The sequence below is a fragment of the Zonotrichia albicollis genome, chromosome 2 (assembly GCF_047830755.1).
Source record: "Zonotrichia albicollis isolate bZonAlb1 chromosome 2, bZonAlb1.hap1, whole genome shotgun sequence".
In the NCBI taxonomy this organism is placed as follows: Eukaryota; Metazoa; Chordata; class Aves; order Passeriformes; family Passerellidae; genus Zonotrichia; species Zonotrichia albicollis.
In genome coordinates, this window is record NC_133820.1 from 27,509,264 (window position 1) to 27,530,381 (window position 21,118).

Genomic DNA, 21,118 nt, shown 5'->3' on the forward strand with positions numbered 1-21,118 from the left:
CAGTTTTTTCCTTTCTTTTTCACCATCCAGCTCAATGTTACTTGGCAATAAACCGAATTTTCCCAACTCAAGTTGAGTCTGTTTTGCCTGTAATGGTAATTGGTAACTGATGTCTTTGCCTTTATCTTGACCATGAGCTTTTCCATGGTATTTTCTCCTCCTGTCCTGCTGTAGATGGAGAGTGACAGCAGCTGGGTGGAGGCCTGGCAGCTGGAGGAAGCCAACCCACCATGTGCTCTAGGATAGTTTCTGTTCCGTTTTATAAGCAACAAAAACTGTTTTCTTTTACAATATACTGCCCCTTCTTAAATGGTTTCTGTACTGCTCAGACAATGTTCTCATTCCACAGTGCGGCAAAATATGGAACTTGAGAACTCTGCAGATGGGGCAGAGAGAAACACATGCCAGATGCTCTCTATGACTTCTGGTTTATCATGTCCTTAGTGACTTTAATCATTCTTACACTTCCTTTGGCAGATACAGTCTCTGGAACCAAGAGATCCCAGAAATTACGTCGCAGATGTCATACATTTGCAATCCATTTGTTCAGCTTAAAATATTTTAATACCATGAAAGACAAAACTTGAAGACAATTATTTGAAGATATCATAAAGCTGAGTTAATATTTTAAAGAACCAATCATTAATTTGACTAATTATTTTGAAATTAAAATATGTATCTATGTTAATATTTTAATGTACTAAATCATTGAATAAAATGAAAAATGTACATACCAGCAAACAAAGACACCACAGCTAATAATTGGCTAAGTAAAAGTTTAGAAGATAAAAAGATGCAAGGTACCCAAGACTGCATTGCCCAAAGACTGCAAATACAATTTTCTTGAAGTCATCAGAAGGTACAAGGTTAGCTCTTGTACCTGTGGAAAACTGCCAAGACCAGACCTCATGAAATGTCGTATGTGGTCCTCAAAAACCATATATGAATCTCAGAGTACAATGGATTTAAAAATAATTGGGAATGTAAGGCTGAACACAACTACTGAGAAAAAAATGGATTCTACTCTATGAATACTGACATCCATATTCTTGCATATTTTTTCATTGTACTATTTTTTCATTCCACAGTATTCTTGGAGAACTGAGGACTGCTTCAAGCAACTTTCCTTATGCCAAGATCAGCAAAACTGCATCTTACTAAAGCAAGTTCCAGCTGTCAGCTGACATGATGATCTCAGCTGTTCAATGACTTTGTTTGGCAGTATAATTTTCAGACATGTAACAGAGTTGTCTTTTGTCCCTTTTATTTGTTTATTTGTGGCCATGGCCATGATCATTGTCCATCCCAAGAACCCAATATAATCTGCTGCATCTCCAATCCATTTCCATTTGAATAGACCTTTCTGAAAAGAGAGTAATAAATAAAACCCCTCTTAAGACTTAGTAAATCTTTGGCAAAGAGATTAATAAAAACTGGAATTAAGAATTCTCTGCTCAGTATTTTCCTGGAGGTAGAAGGGACCACCACAGGGCCTTTACTGAAAGGCAGGACAAATTTCTGTCAACATTAATAATGAGCTTTGTGTCTTTGCAAAAATCAACCTATAACCAGTGCAGTGACCAAAGGATAATTAGGAGAAAATAATTGTCACGTAGAAAAGATCCTAAAAATAAAGTCATAGTCTTTCCAAAAGACAGGAGTAGGTCCAATTCAACATCCAAAGACAAATACAAATAATGTATTTCATCTGTGCTCAGAAGATTTCCACAGGGCCTATTGATCACTCAAATAAAACCTAGGTCCTCAAAACAAACATTGTGGAGAATTTCTTCAGATGTCTTGAACAGGAATGAGCTCTACTTGAAATACAGATGCCATTGCTCGGGATCTGTTTCCAATGAATAATGTAAAGATTCAGCACCTTGATAAATTTTAATTTAATAGTGGAGGTAATATATGCTAGAGAATTATGTAACATCCAAACTTGTGCCAGAGCCAGCCTAAGCTGATAAAAGATAATTCACAAGAAAAAAAAAACATTAAGGAAACAATTTGCCCTCTCCCAGAAAAGTTTAGTGACTTCAGAAAGGTAACCCTGGCAAAACAAGGTTACCCAACGACACAAAATTTAATACTTCTATTATAAAAACATGTTTTTGCAATTGAGTAATTCCAGTTGGAAAATCTGTTTTTTAAAAAATAAAAACCTGTTTTGTGAAAGACTTACAACTAATAAAAATATATTCCAAACTATTTGATGAGACAGACCTAGGAGACTAAAAGAAACATTATTTTTCTGGAACTTGAGGCTTTATGCTCCTCTTTTTTCAATCTCAATTATATTTTGTTTATCAGTTAATATTGATAATTATATTACCTTGGTAGAAGTGGATATTCTGCACAGAGCATTCAGCATGTCAGTCAAATCCCAACTAATGGCAGTGCTGAGATTTATGAGGTTTATTTAGACAAAGATTTCTGACACCAACACCTTAGCATCACCGTTAACATTTTAAAAGGCTAAATAAAAAGAATTTTAGTTGAATATGACCTCTCTTCTATTGATGAACAATCTAATTGTTGTCTACCTTTTACCAACCGATTCAATCAGATATACCATGTGTTCCCAATGCATCCCAGGTGAAGATAAGCCATGAGCTATGTGATGGCTCTTACCATGCAGAGTACCTGCCTCCAACCACGTGCAAGGCTTGTTGCAACAGAGTCAGCCTGGAGTATGTTGTCCAGCTGCACAAAGCCTGTCCCAGAAGCTGCCACTTAACAGTACTTGAAATTCCAGTCTTCAACTCAGAAATCATTTATTGCAAAGTCTACATACCCTGAAGTGCTTGGAAAATTAGATGTTTCCTTTGTTTAATCCTCTGCAGAATACCAGTATTAACAGTCAGGTTTGTGACTTCATGTGTATATACTCCTGCACCCCTGGCAGAGCAAGGGAGGAAACCCTCTTCTGAAAAAGGTTTTTCAAACTCTGTTTTTCCTCCCAAGAATTTTAGTATGATTAAAAAGAAACTTTGTTCAACAGACTTATGCTGGTGTAAAATCAAAGGCAGGGTGGATTAGCTGACCTTTTAAGAACAACTTCCCTCTCTTCCAAACCTAGCAAAAGATTGAAAAACGGACAAGGTTGAAAGGGAAGTTGAAACTTCAGCAGAAAGGTCTTTGAGAAGTACTGAAACAGTTTCCAAATGTCTCCCCACACTCCCTGATTCAGTCACTCACAAAGTGGGCAGAGATCGACACTCCAAAACAGGGCAGTAAATAGTAGAGTTAAACTCAAGATGAAAATCTCCTCTCCTTTGATACACCAAAAGCAGATTGCCTTCCTCAAAACATGATGGCTCCTTACATTTTACTCTGCCTTTACACCATCCATCTCTTATTTTGCAGCTGAGATATACATACTTTGTTTAAAAGATATAGCAGAGCCAAGAACAGAGTTAAGACAGGACAGCTATGAACACAAATTTTCCTCTCAGGAAAAGAAGAAAAAAAAAGTGTTTTCAGGGGTGAAAGGACTTGGCATGAAAGCTAAAATCCTTTTCCTAGTACGTGAAAGATACACACTGCAGACCATACACTGGAAAAGTGTTCCATGATAAAAAAGATCTTTCTCTGTTGCTTTACCAGTTACACAGATGTAGGAATTAACAGGGGTATATTAACCTCCTTGGCTTTATTTTAACAGTTCATGCTATGATAAAAGTCTTACAACACAAGAGCATTTAATGTGGAACCATTAAAGCCAGTGTCAATTTTCAGAGGTTAAGAGAGATTTTTTTGTAAAAAAAGTTTTAAAAAAAGAAAAGAAAAAATGTGAAATGTTCCCAGAATGAGAATTTCCCTGCCAAGATCCACACAGACTTACTTTTTATGGACAAGTTACAACTCCTTTAAAATGTTTATTTAATGGAAATATAAATGTCAGTACAATTTAAAGAGAGTGAGTGCCATAAATAGAGAATTGAAAGGTTTAATTGTCCTTTCCAGGTGTTCTCTTCAGAATTGCTTTCCTTGGCAACCCTTCCTTGTAGTTTCCCATAATGTTGATTAGCACCTTGGCCTGGGCTTTTGGGTATGTGAGCCTTTCATCACACTCAAGTTTTTCACAATTTGAGGATCATTGTCCTTTGCTTGGCCAAAAGCATATTTTATTCTAAGGGAAAGCAGCTTCAGCAGAAATTCCTCTCACAGCGTGACAGACCAGCTGAGGCTGGAGGGGTCCTCTAGAGATTGTCCAGTCCAAATTATTGCTCAGAGCAGGGGCTGCTGCAACAGTTGCCAAGGATCATATCTGGACTTCTTCTGAACATCTCCAAGGGTAGAGACTCCACAAGCTCTCTGGGCAACCTGCTTCAGTGTTCAATGACTCTCACCATAAAATATCCTTTTCTTATGTTTAAATGGCATTTCTTGCATTTCAGTTTGTGCTCTGTTCACCTTGTAGTCCAGCAGGTAATAATTCCTCTCGGGTTCACAGAATGGAGTGTTGCACGAGCACATTTACAGAGGGAAAATTATTGAAGGCCTGATCACCCAACGGAACACAATGCTTATCCTGTCTGCTGCATATAATCATTCACTTGTCCTGTAAGGTACATGAAATTTTGTTAAAGAAAACAAAATTTTGGCCTCAATACCTAACAAATTTCCTCCACCTTTACCCCATTTTGGAATGTAAATGCAATAGGGACGCTTGGTGGAATACAGTCTGACAGGACATGGCTGCGTGTGTGCAAGCAGGTCAGGCTGCAACATGGAATTCAGCAGGGCCAAATAACATGGGAAATGTAAATATCACTTGCCATCAGTAATGATACAAATAGTGAAGTGCATATTTCATTGGTGAGTTGAGGCTTAGAAGTTAAACACAGAGACACAGTTGTTTTTATTATTACTGTTTTAGAAACCTTCCCATACCTTCAGTAAGGAAGATACTACATATTTCTCTTTTTATGAAGAAACTACTATAGTCAAGAGAAAATCTTGCCCTGGGTTTTGTACTCAGTATTTGACAACATGGGTAAAATCACAGCAGGATAGACTAAACCTCCTTATTTAATGATTACATATCTAAGAGATTTCTTTCATACATTGGCTCAGTTAACATTCAGCAAACACTACGCTCATGGTACCCACACCTATGTGCTACTTTCTGACACAAGAATATTAGTAAGTAGTTATCCTATTGGAATGTTAGATAGATGTATCTACTCCAAGGACTCTTTTGTAAGATATGTATTTATTAGTCAGGAACAAATTTTTATGAGAGGCAGCTGTTTTTCACAAATCAAGCTCTCAACTTTGTGCCTAATATGTGCAGTTTTAAGATTAGGTTTTGCATCCTCCTCCCTTGATACATTTAAATCCTTTCAGCGTCACAGTTAGTCCATATAATTTCCTTATCCTAAAATTGCTCATTTGTTGTTTATGTCTTTGTAATGCTAAAAGCAGAAAATAGACTGAAGGACACATAGATAGTTTTATTTAATCTCCAGCGCTATCATCAGTTAAAATAAAAGCCCTAATATATTTTTTACTTAAAGAGCTGCAATTTACATGACTGATAACTAGTACATGATATTATAGAACAGGAGTGATTTTCAGGAAGGACTATATTTATACATGAAACAGAGAAGTGTAACCATTTCAACTGCTTTTTGTACCTTCAATCAGTTTCTGGAGTTCACAGAAATGTATCACATGGTAGAGAAGAAGACAGAACACCACAAAATCAAGACCCAGGGAAATTATCTCTTTTGCTTTTTTTTTTTAATGACCAATTAGATTTGATATAAAACATACTATATTAATGCCATTCATTTTGAATTACTCAGTCCCCTAAATTTATGCTCTCTGGGGTCGACCATACACACATCACAGGGCAAAGCCTCCCAATCCTGACAACTAAGAAATAGTGAAATCCTATCAAACATCTTTGTGAAACAACAGCTTCAAACCTTCACAGCATAAATGAAAAGGGAAACAGACCTTATTTCTACCACTATCTCCACTCTCCTCTTTCTCTTGTCAGTTACATGTTTTTTTCCTACCAAGACATGCATTATATAATTAGAACAAATTATATTTGGATACGTAAATTCTAAACATGAAGTTAATACTGCAACATGTCAGAGTAATGTCTTATCTCCCTAGGAACCATATATACATACACAAACATAAATAAAGAGTTTGAAGTAGTAGTAGTAGGAGGAGAAGGAGTAGAAGTAGTAGTAATAATAATAAATCCCAAACCATTTAGAAAAAACATTGTGAAATTATAGTTAAGATGAAATTAATGGGAATTTAGTCACTGTCTTTTTTGGAGTTGTTTGTAGGTTTCTACATTCAATCTTGTTGAACACAGGTAAAAATAAAAATCCTTGAAATCCAGCATTTTCTCAGTAGGTGAATGCATGGCCAGACTGGATATCAACACCACTTTATGGTATCTGTGGTCCCATTTTCTGGAGAGCCTTCCAGATCCAGAAAAATTAATTTTATTTAAGATGTTTTCATATGATCATTTTGTTTGGGAAGATTAGACTCCTTCTCTTCAAGGAAGTAACATTTCCTTAAACCTGCATTTATCACCTGTTGTTCCTACTAAACCAGCGTTCCGTATTGCACAAGCACAATAAAGGAGGCTTTGAGCAATCTGAATTAACGTAACCTTTTTTTTTTTTGGTGTTTTCCCAAAAGCATGAAAAAACTAGTGGGATTGAAAAGTTCTTTGTTACTCAATTATCCATGCTTGTTCCTCAGACCTGCTCAAGTGTGTGTTTTCTTGGTAAGTGCATAGGAGTTTGCCCTTGGCTTCTATGCAAAACTGCCCAGATCCAGTGTAGTCCTAGAACTGTATAGATGGCATAGATGGCTGCTAAATAGAGCAATACAAATACACTGGGTATTAAGTTTTTTACTTAGTTTTTAGGTCATTACAAATCAGTTTGGTTTAGTTTCTCTATGTGTTACTGGACACCACCCAGTACTATGCAGTACACAGTTTAAATAAATAGAAATATAAATTCAGTGTTTTCCTTTTGTAAATTGCACACCAAATCCTAGTAAATTAATTTGGTCTGAGTGGAAAGAGAATAAGTATTTTGAAATAAATTCCCTGCCTGTAATTACATTTCAGCGCTTGAAAATTCAGCAGCTGGCTGATTTGTATGGAAAAATCATTCATCAGAGATGTTAGATAGACAGAGGCAGCCCTCCATTTATCTGTACACCACTTTCACACAACAAGCAACACAGAAAGCTTCCTCACCCTGCACTACCAATGGGTAAGGTGTCCAGGAGTAACCTGAACTTCAGTTTCCAGCCTTGTTGAACCTTTTAGCCTTTCTGAGAAGACATCACTAAGCCACATTGGTAAAGAACAATTTATGTGGACGTGTCAAAAGAGCACTTATACAGAGTCACTAGGTAAATAGACAAATGATATTCTTATGCATTGCACCCTTAGCACTAACTTTAGGACAATTTTTCTTTTCTTCCTCATTGACCTCAGACATCCAGATCAGAAGTGGTTATAATTCTCACAGGTGATTTAAACTGGGAAGAGAACAGAGTTTGTGTTAAGCCTTTGAGGAAGTGAAAGTTGTTCCACTAAGCAAGGCAGAGAAAGACAAATGCCTCCTGGCTTTTTCCTGTGTGAGGAACTGCAGCAAAAGCACTGGCCTTGTGTCCCACTAAATGCCAGCTCCAAAGTATCCAAAGGCACCACTGATCTAAACAAAATGAAACAAGCCGCTGTATATACCCTCATTTCTTCCTTGTAAGTATTTCCCTACAAAACTGTGTGCATCATGTGGACCCATTGCATCCTCAGGAAGACCTGCTGTCTGGAGTTCCTAGAATTTGTCCCTGTCTTATCTTTTCAGTAACACTGAGAAGAGCTGTCGCCTAAAGCTCCAGCCTTCCCCTCTGGATGTGCTTTCCTCAGCTATGCCCTGGAGCCAGGCTTTTCTTCTCTTTTCAGCAGTGCCTAGGTACCAAACCTCCAGCCTACATGCAAGGAGCAGTTCCTAAGCATTTGGTATGAGTCATTGAAAATCCTGCCTTTTCAGAATATGCTTAATTCCAAGCAATTGAAAAGTGGAAGAGGAGCGCCACAGCTTCAGCTTTCTACCGTCGTGGTAGTGAAGCTCATTTACATCACCCATAATCTGAACGGACTGAAGAAATTAATCTCATTGAAATGCAATGAAGGCTGCTAAATGTGCAAAATCTGTGGTAACAGTAGGGGTTAATGAAATGAAGTCTGTTTCAAAGATGGAGTAAACTTTCCGAGAGAGAAGGCTGGTTTAACCCTGAGCACGCTGCCCACCAAGGAACGTGGAACAGTTTATTCTCAAGGGTAGCTCCGGCCCCCGAGCTGGCTGTGCGCAGCCACCCAGCGTCCCCAAGACCTGTCCCAGCGCTGTTCGCCGGGCCGGCCTCACGCCCCAGGCGCTGCCGCAGCGCCGGGACCGCGCCCGCGCCCGCGGGGCCGCGGGGCGGGAGGGGCCGGGGCCGCCGAGCCCGCCTTGCTGAGGGGCGGCTCAGCGGGGGCTGCTCCCGGGCGGCTCCGCCGGCCGCCGCCGCGCCGGCTTCCCTCGGCTTTTCGCAGCACCTCCCTCGGCTGCCTCCGCCCCCCGTCCAGTGGCTGTCCCAGCTGTCGGGGCCGCCGGCGCGCCTGCTGTGCACAGTGCTGAGCGAGCGGCGCGGCGGGACGGACGGGACGGGACGGGACAGCACAGCACGGACGGGACGGGACGGACGGGACAGCACGGACGTGACGGGCGGCCGCCCGGCGCCAGGTGAGCGGCTGCGGGCATGCGGGAGCAGAGGCGGCGGGGCTCCCGAGAGCGGGAGGGACGGGCAGCGCGGCGGCTGCGGGGATGGGAATCGCCCTGAGCCGGGTGGAGGTGAGCGACTCCGCGGGGCCGGGCGGCGGAGGTGCGCGGCTCCCTTGGGATGGGCTTTCCCGCCGACTCTTCCCGGAGGGACGAGCGAGCTTAGGGCGGGGAGGTCCCGCGGGGGCGGCGGTGGTGGGTGGAGGAGCGCAGGTCGGGGAGCTCCGCGGCTCCCGCTTAGTCACAGATCCTCCCCTGTGCTGGCCCTGCGGGTCTGGCCCGGCCCGGGGGCTGAGGGGAGGCGCCGCGGGCGGGCCCGGCCCGTTGGGGCTCGCGCCGGGCCGGTGCGGGGCGAGGCCGCCCTGAGGGGCTGCGGGCAGCGCGGCCCGGCTCCGTCCTGAGCGGCGCTCACCGGGTACCGCTCTCCGGGCTGCTGGTGGAAAGCTCCCCTTCAGCTTCTCAGCATGAAGTGCTTAATCAGTCAACGGCGAAAAGCATTTAGTAACGTGTTGAAATTGGCCTAAAAAGTGACTGATTTTTGTGGAGGAGTCGGTGGGGTTTGGATGCGGTCTAGACTAAGAGACAGGGTAATGTCCCGTTGGGACAGCGTTGCTGGACCGGGTCGGCCTTGGCTCTCACACCCGTCTTCTGTGGGAACGGGCGCAGAGAATATATTCATCTTGAAAGTTTTCCCTCTTTTGCATACAACCTGCATCAATGAAGGTGATGTCTTCACAGTCACCTTTAGTGCACAATAATTATTTCGAGCCGGGGGGGGATGGTGTCTCGGGTTTTTGTCATGTTCACTGGCTAAGTATACTGGAAGTGTCCTTTCTTGACTGAATTTATTTTTTACTTTGGAAATGTATAGGTTTCATCATTCATGGATAGTATTTGTGGCAATTCTGAACTCTGTTGTTTTACTGTGTTATTTTCTTGAATTGATTTATGTGGAAACAGGGATAAATGTTTGTAAACTAGTTCAAGACGTGCTTCTCCAGCACATTAAACGTGTGATTGCGCAAGCTGAGGCTGGTTTTGACTTCCATGAAATCACAGAATTGGTAAGGTTGGGAGGAACCACAGTGGGTCGTTTGTGCCAACCTCCCTGCTCAAATCAGTTTGAGTCATGCTGAAGGTGTGTTGGAATGGGCTTCAACATGAGCCAAAATAGAATTTACAACCTCCAGATCTAAGAGATATCAATCCCAAAGCAAATTAGTTGTGTCTTCAGTTCTGTCATTTGTACTGAAAAAGCAAATCTGGTGTTATGTGTGCCTACTCAGAACACGTTCCTCCCTGTTGTTTGCACAGAGTACATCATCACCAGAAGGGAACTGCACAAGCTGATATTGCTGTTCTTAGGCTTTTGACCTTAAGGGTATTCCCAAGTGGAAAGCAGACTTCTGTAACTGTTTCCATGGGGGAAACAAGCAAAATTTGTTCCTCTGCTAGGTGACCAGTAGTGTGTTTATTGAATTAAACTAAAGAACAAAAAAAACATGTCTTTGCTTAGGAGGATCTCCAAGTACATGTCTTCACTGAGGTAGCACACATAAAATTTAACGATGAATCCAAATCTCTGAAGTGGAATGTTGTGAAAGAAGATGCAAGAAAGAAATTGCACATAAACAAAATTTGCTCAGATACAAATTGGGGCGACAAAATTTTCTAGTTACACTGTAAGACAATATTATGTCATTTCTACTATGGTACCAAGTGAGCTTAGTGCTATTGGTATCTTTATTAATATTACTTTAGTGTCTTAAGGTAGTTCTGTAGATCAAATGGAGTTTGTTGGCATGTTCTTTTTTCTTCAGCGCCTTCCAAATTTAATGTTAAACTTCTATTTCTAATACATCAACAGAAATTGGCTCAGACTAGGGCCAGTTGGAGAGAGATGAAGGACTAGATTCCCGTTCTCAAGTTAATTATTCCATTTACAGTTTTTGTGCTGTGAGTGCTCTTAGTCAGGTCTTCCACTGGTGACTGTAGAGTGCTGGCAGATTTAGAAAGTTTGGGAGTTCATGGGAGAATAACTCTTGTTAAATATGAACAATTTCTTAGTTCTTAATATGTAACATGATCACTGGCCTTGGCAAATGCAGTTTAGCTTTAAAACTGACCACTACACTTGAGTTTTATGTTTTCAGTGGAATATTAGATTAGATTATTTGAAGGCCAAAGTAAGGGTAGCTCATCAAGTAATCTCATAGACTCCAATGTAAAAAATAGCATAAATAAGTCACGTTATTTGGCCTGAAATGTTAGCTTTGTGATAAATGGTAAGTCTACTAGTGGTTTTGTATATCTAGGTTCAGTTAAAAGCTTTGCTCTTTTCCAGATGCAAGGATTTAGAGAATATATTAATTTGTTGGTAGGTGCTGCTCAGGTTGTGAACATAAATGGAGTTGATATTTTTGTCTGTTAGACACATGTTCATGATTATGAAGGTCTTACTCTTTCCAGTCATAAATTCCTGGTGGAGTTACACTTGGGAAAGGTTCTATAATTGCTCTATGAAAAAGGTGGTATTGTATAACTATATGGTAATTAATAGGACTCAATTACTTGGGAGTTTTGCATTCCTTTTGTGACAAAATACCTTTGAAACTTATTGTTCAGGAAGGACAAAGGGTCTTTTGTAACTGACATTAAATCAAAGACAAAAAAATCCATATCAAACTCCTCTCTGCCTGAGTCACAGGGATTTGTCTTCAGCTGTGAGCTGAATAGTTTGTATGCCACAGGTATTCAGCCTGTGAGTGCTACCTACATCAGATTCAGGACAGCTTTATTGCAGGTGTCGTGCAGTGGAACTGATACAGGATTTTAGAAGTGTGTCTGGCACTTCAAGTCCCAAACTCAGCGTTTTCTGTCTTTTATTGATGAATTCTGTAGCACAGAAATATAAATACTGTTTGGCACAGCAACTTCTATAAGCTAATGCCTTATAAAAATGTGATTTTGTTGTTCTGCTCTAGGTCCTCTTCTGCTGGCTGCTTCAATACAGCGTTCCTAACAGGTCATAGAAAAAGTACAGTTAGCGACATAATGAGCTTATTTTTGTGTATTTTAAAAGAAAACTGTAGAATGTCAGTTACACTAGATAAGACAGTAGATAGAAAAGAAATACCTTATAAGTTCCTCAATCTACTTAATATACTTTTTCAATCTGTAGAATTCATAGAAAATTACTAAGAATTATCACAGTATTTCTGTTTAGTGAAATTTGCATGAGTACTTCAAGTGATGCCTTAGTTACCAAAAAGAAAACCCCCCACAAATTAAGCACTACTTTCTCATTTATGGTGTTCCTTAAAGGAATCATTGAGGAGTTAAGGTCTAAGAGATCCATCAGAAGGTTTGCTGGAAGTTGTCATGTTTGACAAGATGTGACACTTCTAGAAATGGTAGAATTAGAAAGACAAAGAGTAATGTGATTATGATAACTGTGGAAATGTTATTGTGAACACGTAACAAAACTTTTCTTTTACTGATACTTTTACTGGTCAAAATATTCTCTTAGGAAGTCCCTTTCTTTACAAAAATAAAGGACTGTGCCTCTTTGCCTGGATTTATTAGATATTTGGGCATGCCTGATTGTGAATGCTGCTAAATTCCCTGTTTAAGTTCCAAGTTCCCAGGCAGACTTTGAATACTTCTGTTTCTTTTGCACCAAATCAGTTATGGACATAATCTGACTGAATGGGCTTCTGATGGGCTTCATCTTTTGAAGCGATTTTGTTCCTCCATTGTTTAATCATAGCATAGTCCATGTGTTCATATAAGTTAGATTAAAAATGCTTTACTTTTTCACCCTCATCTATGTATTGGCAAGTCAGCAATGTGGTGATGGTGGTTTATTTCTGAGAAGGCAAATTACTTTTTTATAGAGTTGATGATAGTGGAAAAGGCCATGTGGAGTGTAGTTGTACAAAGTAATTTTTTTGAGCTGATACATTTGTGGGGTGCACACATGAATGGTTCAGATTTAAATAAACTTTTCTGGAGCTGCTTTCAAGTCATCTACTCAGCTATGTGATGACTTTCAAGTATTTATGAATGTTTGCTATTGACTAACTTGTTTCAGTTGTAGTAGTCTAACATGGGCAATGGTACCAGCAGACACTCCCATTGAGCCCTGAGGAGGAGAAGTGCTAAAGGAGGCCAGAATGCTGTCCTGGCATAACCCTGTTTCTTAGAATGTCTTAATAGATGTTCCCTAAATATTTACCCCATGTGAGACTGAAGTGCCAACATGACTGCATTTCCTTAGGTGTAGGGTAGTGGTGCCATATTCCAAATCAGAGTTTTAGTGGGACTTAGGAAGATGCTTGCTTCAGTGCAGACATCCTTCCAAACTGATGAGCTTTATCTCTGTGGTACAAACTGTTAGTTTTGGTCATTGGGCTGGTGACTGAAAGAGTCTGAGAGGCTGCTATAAACCACCCCCACCCTCCTCTTTCAAAAAAACCCTCCACCAAATACTGCACTTCTTAGCTAGCAGAGAAATTTTAATGGCTCCAAGTGCAGGATCCAAGAGACCTGGTAAGTCCATGAAGTGAAGCTTAGGATGAAATCACAGTATAATTTCTTTTTTAGGGTGTTGCTATTCAAGCCAAGAGAACTTGGAAAAGAGAGCAGGGAAGAAAAGTGTAAACTGAGCAGAAACAATTATTTACTTTTTATTTTCCTTTACTTACAGTAAGATGAAACCTTCAGAACTTTTTTTTTTTTTCTTTTTTGTGTGTAAAGTAGGAAAATTGAAAGCATGAGCTGGACAGTCTTCTTTTTGGCATGCCTGGTGCTCACCTGACTCCTCACAGCCTGCTTACATTGTTCACTGATACAAATATTTGAGGTTTACAAAAGTCTTTGTCCTTCTCTCTTTCTCTCTCCATCAAATCAAGTCCTGTAGCTGAATACAAAGGTTTTTGAAAACTTTTTGTGTACTTTTTCGTGGTTATATCTCTATATACCCTTTCTCATGCTTTTATATGGCTCAAGGTGCACACATAGTGTTCTTTTAATCTTTTCTGATGTGCCAACCTTTGTGTGGTCTTCTACTCTGCAGAACACTTCCTGTTATTTCCTCCCTCCATTAAACCACTATACTTCCATACCCCAAAGTGTTAGGGAAAATGTAAACAACCTGTCTGAAGTTGAAATCATCAGACTTGTGGCAAACACAACTACTTTTATTGCATCTGTTTGTTGTGCTTCACCAGTACTTTGTAAACTCTTTTAAGAGGAAACCTGCTCAGGCATTGTCAGTGAAGGGCTCTTTAGTTTGCTCTGGAATTAATAGAGGGTGTGAGTAAAGCTGTGCTCCTGAGGGAATACACCATGCAGACAAGGATTTCCTGGACAGTGTAAAACTTTTATAAGAGTTAGAGAAAGGTCTCTTGCTCATCTCCCAGGTGACAGTTGGATATGAGGAGGTGAAACATTTCCAGTCTGGGTAAGAGGGAACAAAACCTGCTTGTAATTTCCCCCTGTCCTGTTTTTGCACTATATAGAGCACAAGTTGGTATATAAGAGAATTAAGTACCAAAAGTGCAGTTTTTTTTGGCCCTGAGGTCCATAATGGAGTGCCATCCAATACCATCTTCAACTCCTGAATCCACTTACACGGGCCTAAGTGATTAAGTTTGCACTTTTACATGAATCTAAAGGAAGATCTGTTAGCAGACCTTGGCTTGCACAGCTGGGCATTTATAAAATAAAATATGTTAAAAAGTTATTCTAGTGCCAGTATCCTGCAACAGTTGAAAGGCTAAACAAAGGAATGGATTTCTCAGAGAGTTCTTTCTCCAGTTCTCTGAAGAACTCAATCAACCAACTGTGAGTTTTGCAGATGACTGATGTCTGTGCTTAAGTGGCATGTTGCTCTCTGTAAGCCAACTTGTTAAAAATAAAATATTTAATATCTTTGAAAACAGTAATGATTTATGTCTGGAGGAAGGTCCTTGAACTTGAACATATTACCACTACAGTCTTAGAAAAAACTGGTGTTTTATATAAAGTGACTAAATGAATATGGTGACTATATAGAATACAGTTTTTACAGATGTGATTAAGAAATCATGAATTAATTACTGAAATTAATGAAAACCAAATTATTATCAGACAGTAATAACCCTATTACTGTCTTCTGGAAAAACACATAAAAACCCCCATGGAACAACATTGTGAACTCAGTGGTGCTACTTCTGCTGTTAAGTCAGTAAATTCTGTATATGCCAAGATTTACAGTGACACAATAGTTTCCAACATAAGTCCTCCCTATTACATCTAAGTTGCTTCAGCCAAAGTTTAAAAATAACATGAAAACTTCACTGCATTTTGGTTCCAGTCTGGAAAATATAAGGAGTTGATGGAAGAAGTCTACAATTTTACATTCTGAAAGACATCAAGAAGTTTTCATACCTGGGCAGTTTGATGTGTTTCTCTTGCTTGTTTTAGCCTTTTGTCACCTGGTGTAGACTTGAATAAGGCAGAATATCACAGAAGAGCAGCCAGAAGCTTGCCATTCATTATTATCTTCCTCCTAAGCTGCAGCTTCTATAAATTTGGGCAATATTGTTATTGAAATCTACAGTCTTAGTAGGGGATGAATACAGAAGATTGAATGAGACCCAAAGACCATGGATGAAATAAGTGTGGCTTAAACAAAGCGGTTTGAGGTGCAGCAGCAGACAGCGTGCTTGGAATTAAATGAATGATTGTTTTGGGCCATGATTTCCAACATAAGTTTCTGTAACCAGCTGTTTATGCATTGGCAGTGAGAACCTGCTCTGGCTCAACCCTAGCATAAAAGAACTAATTGTTTATTAAATGTTAAAGATTGCCAGTAAATATGTATTTTCAACAGGAATTATGAAATTTGGATGTGAAATTTTTCCAAAAGTGATGTAACAAAATATGTTACAGAACACAACTGCTGTATTTATGTTTTGCACTTTATTTGGCTTTAATCCTATGAAAATATATCTGCTGTACTGTAAGGCAAGCAGTTGTTGAAGGTAAGTGCTAAATGTCTTCATATGTCACCTATAGGTGCACACTTAGAAAGTAGTAAAGTGAAATAGCAGGGCATGAGCTAATTACTATTAATGACTGGAATTCAAACTCCTTTTTTATACCAACTTCCTGTCTTTGTTTCCACTAACCTCTGTAATTTGCAAAGAGTATGATATTAGTTCAGACCTGTGACATGTATAACACAACAGACAAACAAAAAAATTCCAGTTTTTCTAAGTATATTTGTTCATTTTTTTTAAGAAAAGCACTCTCAATTATAGTTTGACTTTCAAATTAATAAGATGGTGTGAAATGTTGTAAGACCTGGGTGCAAGGTTGTCATTGGTCAAAATAAGACACTCTTCATGGAGAGCAAACAGGACATAACTGATTTATGCCTGAGCCTTTAATTTCTATTTTCTGAATTTTCTTTTTTTTCTGCTGACCATAAAGACATGTTTTATATTGTCATCTATTTCAGACACTTCGCTCTTTGTAAATAAAAACCACTTAGTTGTAACTGAGAAAGGGAAGCCAGCTGGTTACATCTTTACCTGAAGTCTGTGCACAGAATTCTTTCCCACACTTGGGTGGCTCAGTAACTGTTGTACTTAATTAGACTTGTTTGATATACATGTGAAAATTTTTCATCCTGCTGCAAAAACTATGCATAATTATGCTGGGCTCCCTGAGTCACACTATATTCATCTGTTATGAAGAAGAATACAAATATTCATTTGAACACATGAGCAAATTAATCACAAATGAAAAGAATCCCTTATGCCTAATTCTGTAATGTTCACAACTATAAATCTGCAATTACATTACTGTTCAGGATCATTAAGAATGAAGATTTAGGATTCTAATACAGAAAAGGGCTTAAATAATATTGAGAAGAACATAATGACCAAATATTTTGGAATGTGTCATATGATATTTATTTGAATAGATATGGTGAAATTGTATTTTATATCTTGCTTTTTTAATTAAAAAAGTAGCAAAGATAGCAGCGTATTTTTCTTTAGTAGTGTCTAAACAACTTTGTTGCAAAAATAAAGGAACACAAATGTTACTTTCCCAACTCTTTTAATTGTATATTTTATCTGAGCATTGGAACAAGTCTTGATCTAGTGTAGCTGTTCAAAGTCTTGCAAAAAGTCAGTTGAGCTGACCGTGTTAGTATTTCACTTTATATTCCTGTTATCTGGATTTTATTGCTTTGCCTGGGATCATTAATTTTCCTTCATAGCTTTGAAGAGTTTTGGAGTTCTTGATGTGACTGTGTTCAGTCAGCAAGAAGCTCTGACTCTGTCCCTACTTGTCTTTGCCAGGCCCATCTCTTGGAGTGAGTACAATGTCAAAAAACCCCACATGAGACAAAAACCTAAATGTACAGAAAGTGTTTATTACAGCCTTTTGTTTAAACACTGGGCAAATATTAGCAAAGCTCCCTCTGAAATGCCAGAGTTAAAGGAAGGTCCATTCAAACTCCTCAGGGCTACAGAGTGCTCAGGCAGGGCTGGAGTCAGTACCAGGAATTTCTTGGCTCCTGTACTCAAATTTAGGCTTTTGTAATGCAGTTTTTATTTCTGGGGGTGGGACACTAACATCATTGTCTAATGAGCTCTGCCAAACAAAACAAAGGCATGCCTGGTGGTTCAGGAGTAAACCTCTGTCCTAGTCAGCTCATTTCGTGTGCATCTGTTTGCAGGGCTGAGGCTTGAGGAGAAAACAAAAGCCGGGAATGTGGGAGTGTTCTCAGTCAGTGTCACATGTGGCACAAAGCACGCAGCTTGCCTCAGTGCTCACCAGCATCAGTGGCTGCACTTGTGGGGGCACTGAGTACTTTTGGGCTCCATCCATTCACATTTCAACTCTTGGTGTCTAGGTGGTAGAGAAAAGAGATGCTGGAAATTTTGTTTGTTTTGTTGTCTAAATACATCACTATGGATGGGTGGTTTAGTGTACAAAAGATTTCCCCATAAAATGTGTGAACAAATATGCAGCTTGGTTTTGCTTGGAAGTGACCTAATTTGAGACTAGACTGCAAAATGCAAGTAACTAAAGAAAGGAAACAGTTTTTGGATGAGCATCTCTTTAACCCTAGGAAAATTGCATTGTAAATGCACAGTCCTTGAAATTGTCAGATATATTTAAGCACAATGATTTTCATTATCAGGTTCTTAGGATAATTAATTTAATTCTGCTACTCAGGTTGCTGATGGAACAACTTTATTTATACACAATTTTTAGGCATTCAGAGAAGCAAGCTGAGGACAGGTTTGAACATGTTTCCTGGGGATCTTTAGAAAGCTAGCCCATCATTGACATTTCTGGCCTTTTTTTACTTGTTTTTGTTTGCACAGAAATGTGTATATTAGGTATGACTATTGTTTTAGCATATGATTTATTTTGTCAGCTTTTTTTATTTCTTAGAAGTATTGCATGTTGCAATTCTTGAAAACACTGGCAACAATGTTGCAGTGCTCTATTTTTAAAAAAGCCATTGCTTTAGGTTTCTATGTTATGTTATTATATATTTATAATTTATTTGCACATATGTTTAATCAATTTTTAAAATTTCAATTACCTAGCAACTTCACTGTTTCTTAGTTTAGTCCTGTGGCACTTCACTGGCTGAGTTCAGCCCATAGTAACCATTGTAAATTAATAAATATTTACTATTTGTGTGAATCTTTCAAAAACATTACATTTTAACCCCAACCTTAAAAAAAAATATAAAACTTCTGAAAGACACTTAGCAGTGCCTGAAAAGAAGGGAAGCTACTGCAGTCTGACACAGCATGAGCAGAAGTGCAATGCAGTTTGTGAGCAGTGTGAGTGCTAACCAATGCACTTGCACCTGCACCCAACTTGTGATGGCCAATTAAACTTCTGGTGTCAGGCAGAATACTCTGATCCACCCTAAAGCTGATACGTGGAAAATATTCAATATGTAAATTTTACTGCTTTGCATGTCTCAATAATCAGCTACAGAATCACTTGCCACTATGTATCTAAACTTTTTTTGTATAAGAAAAAGCTCTTGAATGTTTCTTCCAGCATGTAAAATATTCAGATGCACCTTTTTTAAAAAAGATCTTAAAAAATATTTCATAGAAGGGTATGTCTTATAACAGAAAGGTGGACAAACCAGGTTTTCATGATATTGTTCATGATCTTGCTGCCCACAGTGATTTATGGCTGTTAAAGTGTCACATGAGAGAATGTGTGGGTCGAGGACTGAAGAGATGCTTTCTTACATACTGAGATTAATAAAGCTTTTGGACAACCTTTCTATGATTGCTCTGTCAGCTTTTGTTTGGGTTTTATGTTGTGTGCAAATCTTTTGGAGGGGTTTTGTTAATTTGTTTTTCAAATGCTGAAAGTCTTATTTGTGCAAGGAGTCATGGCTATGTTCTGATGTGTTTGTAGTCTTTGGAGAATTAGAGCTTGGATGGGTTTTCTTGGTTTTTTTTTTTTTCCTCTCATCAAACATCTTTTTCTCTCTTAGTGTCTTGGCAATATACAGAGTATCTGGGTATTTCTGTGCAATATATACCCAATAGTATAACAGGGTTGAGAAGGTTTATGCTCATGTTGGAAACATGTTTTGTCATAATGTCCATACACCTACATGTTTTCTAGTCATTGTGGTTTATTTATTTATCTGTTTTTTCTAGAATGGTTGCCTGGGAAAAACAGCACTGCTGTGTTGGCAGAATACAGGATATTTTCTTGAGATTCAGGATTGTTCAAGCAGTCCTTTTACTTCAGTTGTTCTTGGCTACAGCAAGCAAAGGTAAGAGAATTTTTTCCTGATTGGTCTAGTGTTGGTATTCCAAATAAATACCATTAGACTTGATGAATAGGACTTTTGAATATATTCAACCAGGCAAGTTTTTGCCTCTTGAAAACAAGAGGAAAAACTGTCACTAACAAGAAATGAAACACTTGGTGCTTAGCATTTTGGATGCTTTGTATGTTTTCATAAAATATCATTGGTAGTAACTTCTTCTAGGCTGTGGATGAGGAGAGAACCAAAACACAATTTGTAATAACAAGACAAATTATTTTATTATTGGGGGTTTTTTGAGCTGGAAGTGTTGCTATTTTCAGAACATGTTGTTAAATCTTTTACACTGCTCTTGCAAAAACACCACAAGATCCTTTGAGCTTTTCTATATTTAGGGCGTGTGTGAGTGTAGAACATCTGCATTGATCTTGGTTGTGGATCTGAATATGGCTAAGGAAAAGGTAGTAAGGCCCAAAACATGTAACAAAAATGAAGTATTTGAATGTGGCAGTTTATGCTCTTTATGTAACAGTAAATGAAAAATAAATTCATAAAGTTCTTGTGGAAAACTGACATGGTGATGCTTTTGTGTAAGGTTAAGTAGAATAAAGTGAGGTAAAATAATTTCTGTTTTTTCATGGCTGAAAAATGTCAGCTTTTTCTGTAAACTGATGGTTAGGTCTGTTACTGCTCTGGACCTCAGCTGATAAAGATAATAGTGCTTGTCATTCAAACAGCTTCCTTGTGTCAATAGTGTGTAATGCATCTATCATGTTAATAATGTGCTTAGTGTATTAAAAAAATGTAACTGTTTTTCACTGTGTGCTTAATGGCTGGTTTCAGAACCTTCCTTCTGTGTCATGGCATGTTATTTTAGTCTAGGTCAGAACTTGCAGTTCTGATTTACTGCCTGATTTTTTTAAATTTAAGTGTGCCTGCTTAATGATGTTGTACAACCAATGAGGTTTTATGGTTTACAGACTAGACTCAGTTTGACTCCAATTCTCCAGATACAGTAACTTTTACAAAACATTTCTGTTGAGACAGAATCTGAGATTCAGGTGATAAACCTGCTGCTAAGATGGAGAGGTGTTAACCTCTTGTACTTCAAATAGTAAAAAGGACAGAGCTGCTCAGCAGATGGGCAGATGTCATAGAAGATTTTTTCCAGGGAAAATTTAACTGTATCTAAAGTTCTGAGGAAGTGAGCAAAGAGGGATTTCATTTTTCACCTTTGTATCACTTAAAGCTGTCATTAATCATCAAAGAAAGCTAAACTGACACAAGTGTGTTTATGTTTCCCCCTGTTTTATTGGGGTGTTTTTGTTTTAGGCTGTCAGCAGTTAGTAGTGTCAGCAGCATCTCTACTCAGTTCTTTCCTCATCTGAGATGTCAAAGTATGTTTGTGTTCTCCAAAAAATACGAAGAGGGAAGAACTTCCTGTGTTCTTTTTGATGCTCAGGATGCTGGA

At 38.8% G+C, this 21,118-nt stretch overlaps 1 protein-coding gene across 4 annotated transcripts in view; it reads left to right on the plus strand.

Moving 5' to 3' along the window:
* The first annotated feature begins 8,105 nt into the window (after window positions 1–8,105).
* Window positions 8,106–21,118, plus strand: part of ADGRG2 (adhesion G protein-coupled receptor G2) — a 57,197-nt gene continuing 44,184 nt past the window's right edge. Inside the window, exons 1-2 of one of the 4 annotated variants that reach the window (XM_074534648.1) lie at window positions 8,106–8,789; window positions 19,535–19,653. In XM_074534648.1, the coding sequence (XP_074390749.1) occupies window positions 19,536–19,653 (118 nt within the window). In that variant the 5' untranslated portion in view covers window positions 8,106–8,789; window position 19,535. Of the gene's footprint in view, window positions 8,790–8,827; window positions 8,898–19,534; window positions 19,654–21,118 lie in introns of those variants that run through there. The other 3 variants (XM_074534647.1, XM_074534645.1, XM_074534646.1) reach the window with 3 other exon arrangements.